A 2,488-nucleotide genomic window follows, 5' to 3' on the forward strand; every position below is an offset into this window, starting at 1 on the left:
ATGTTTTATTTTTAAGCCTTTTTTATTTTAAATGTTTAAATCTTTACAATTGCGGGAAATTATGGGGGATCAGACAATGGGAGGTCAGACATAATTTTGTTAATGACAGCTAACACTGAGATTCAAAAAGTTAAAGCTTTATAACTGTTAAAACACAAATTGTCAACATCACATGTCAAAATATACAAAATAAATATCCTTAAATCAAACTCTAATACATTCTCAAGCTGCAGTTTTTCTCATTCTGCCTATCTGTAAATTTCAATTATTATTGATGGCAATAATTTTTTCATTGGTTTGTGTGCATATGGTGAAATCAATAATGACCAACATTTATTGAGAAAAATCTATTCCTTCCAAGCCTAAGTATACACGATAACACTGGTTAAGAATAGATGGATATAGCACTAGTATGAATACAGATGTGATCAATATAAAGACAACTGCATAGTACTTCACTCTAGAAGGGAAAATCAAATGCATAATACAATGTGGGGAATAACTGGCTAGGAGAAGTGCTGCTGAGATGGATCTGGGAGTTCAAGTGGGTCACAAGTTGAGTATGAGCCAACAATGAGCTGCAGTTGTGAAAAGGGCTGTCTGGGGTGTATTACCAGGTGTGTTGTGTGTAAGACCAAGGCAGTGATTGTATGGCTCTGCTTGGCACTGGTGAGGCCTCAGTTGAAGTTCTGTGTCTAGGTTTGGGAGCCACGCTTTAGAAAGGACGTGGGCAAATAGGAGAGAGTCCAGAGGGGAAAAACAAAAATGATAAAAAGGGTTTACAAAACCTGATCTATTAGGAAAGTTTTAAAAAAATTGGGCATGTTTTGTTTTGAGACAAGATGACCGAGGAGGGACCTGATAACAGTCTTCAACTAGGTTAAGGGCTGCTATAAAGGGGATAGAGATCAATTGTGGCAGCCCGTATGAGGCCCAGACACTAACGAGAGCAAAAGCGTTGAATTCTCATAGTGCAAGTTACATACTGAGCATTAATTAAAGCATCACATTAAGAAATTAAACCTAGAACCAAGTTTATTTTATTTTTAATCTCAGATAACCTTGCAGGGCACCATTTCAAATAGATTAATGGTCAAGAAACAAGGAAAGGTGTCTATATTCCAACAGCCACATAATGACAGGACATTAGGTAACATTGTTCCTCTCAAGCAATTGTAAAACATAATTTCCACATGCTACATCAGTTCTTTGAGTTTCATTTAATTCTTGTACAACATTTGTGATACACAAATCAAGGCAGTAACACATAGAGCATACTCCTACCCTTCTTCCAATTGTTCTTCTCAATTGACTGGAATTGTCATGGTGACAAATTAGCTGGGAATGTTTTTCCAGTCTATCACCCTCTTAAGAGCATCCTTAACCTCCTTGTTCCTCAGGCTGTAGATCAAGGGGTTCAACATGGGGACCACCAGGGTATAAAACACAGCAGAGATTTTCTCCTGTTCCAGTGAGTAGCTGGAACTGGGTTGTATGTGGCTTAAGCTCACAGGTCCATAGAACATGGTGACAGCTGTCAGATGAGAGGCACAGGTGGAGAAGGCTTTGCGCCTGCCCTTGGCGGAGCGGATCCTCAGGATAGAGAAGAGGATGTACAGATAAGAGATTATGACAAACAGGAGGGTGGCCATGGCAATAACTCCAGAGAATGTTACAAGCAAAATCTCATTGATGTGGTTATCAGAGCAGGCAAGCTTCAGCAATGGGTTAGTGTCACAAAAGTAAGGATTGATGATGTTGGGCCCACAGAACGACAACCTCAGCAAGCCACATGTGTGGGTCAGTGAGTTCACGAGCCCCCCTACATATGAGCTGGCCACTAGATGAATACAGACTCTCTTAGACATAACAGCGGTGTAGAGCAGAGGGTTACAAATGGCTACATAGCGGTCGTATGCCATCACGGCCAGCAGGACCCCTTCTGTGGTCACAAACACGACAAAAGAGAAGTGTTGGGCAATACAGGCAGAGTAAGAAATGCTTTTACTCCCCACTAAGAAATTCACCAGCATCCTTGGAGCGAAGACTGAGGAGTAGCAGAGGTCAACAACGGACAGGTTACTGAGGAAGAAGTACATGGGGGAATGGAGTCGGGGATCAACCCTGATCAACACAATCATCCCAAGATTCCCAACCAGCGTAAGAACGTAGATCACCAGGAACGCCGCGAAGAGGGGTATCTGCAGCTCCTGATGATCCGTCAGCCCCAGGAGGATGAACTGGGTCACTATGCTGTGATTGCCCTCAGCCATTTATACAGGGGTGCATGAAACCATACCTGCCGGGATAACAACAGTGAGCAGCATGGAAGAAGGAAATTTCATGGCATGAATTAAATCTGAATGACACCGCCGGGCTTGAATGTGCGTAGTGAATATCTTACAGGAAACCAGCCGCCGTGATGTCTGGGAAGAGTTGGGATGGACCTTTAGATTTACACTCACTTTTTAACAGGGCTGAGATTTTC

At 42.2% G+C, this 2,488-nt stretch overlaps 1 protein-coding gene across 1 annotated transcript; it reads right to left on the minus strand.

Moving 5' to 3' along the window:
• Window positions 1-869: 869 nt before the first annotated feature.
• LOC103307404 (olfactory receptor-like protein COR8) lies at window positions 870-2,273 on the minus strand. The gene has a single exon (XM_065591239.1). It carries the CDS (start codon window positions 2,271-2,273, stop codon window positions 1,335-1,337), a length of 939 nt encoding a protein of 312 aa, XP_065447311.1. The 3' UTR covers window positions 870-1,334.
• Between the last annotated feature and the right edge of the window lie 215 nt (window positions 2,274-2,488).

Source organism: Chrysemys picta, chromosome 4, assembly GCF_011386835.1.
Source record: "Chrysemys picta bellii isolate R12L10 chromosome 4, ASM1138683v2, whole genome shotgun sequence".
NCBI lineage: Eukaryota > Metazoa > Chordata > Testudines > Emydidae > Chrysemys > Chrysemys picta.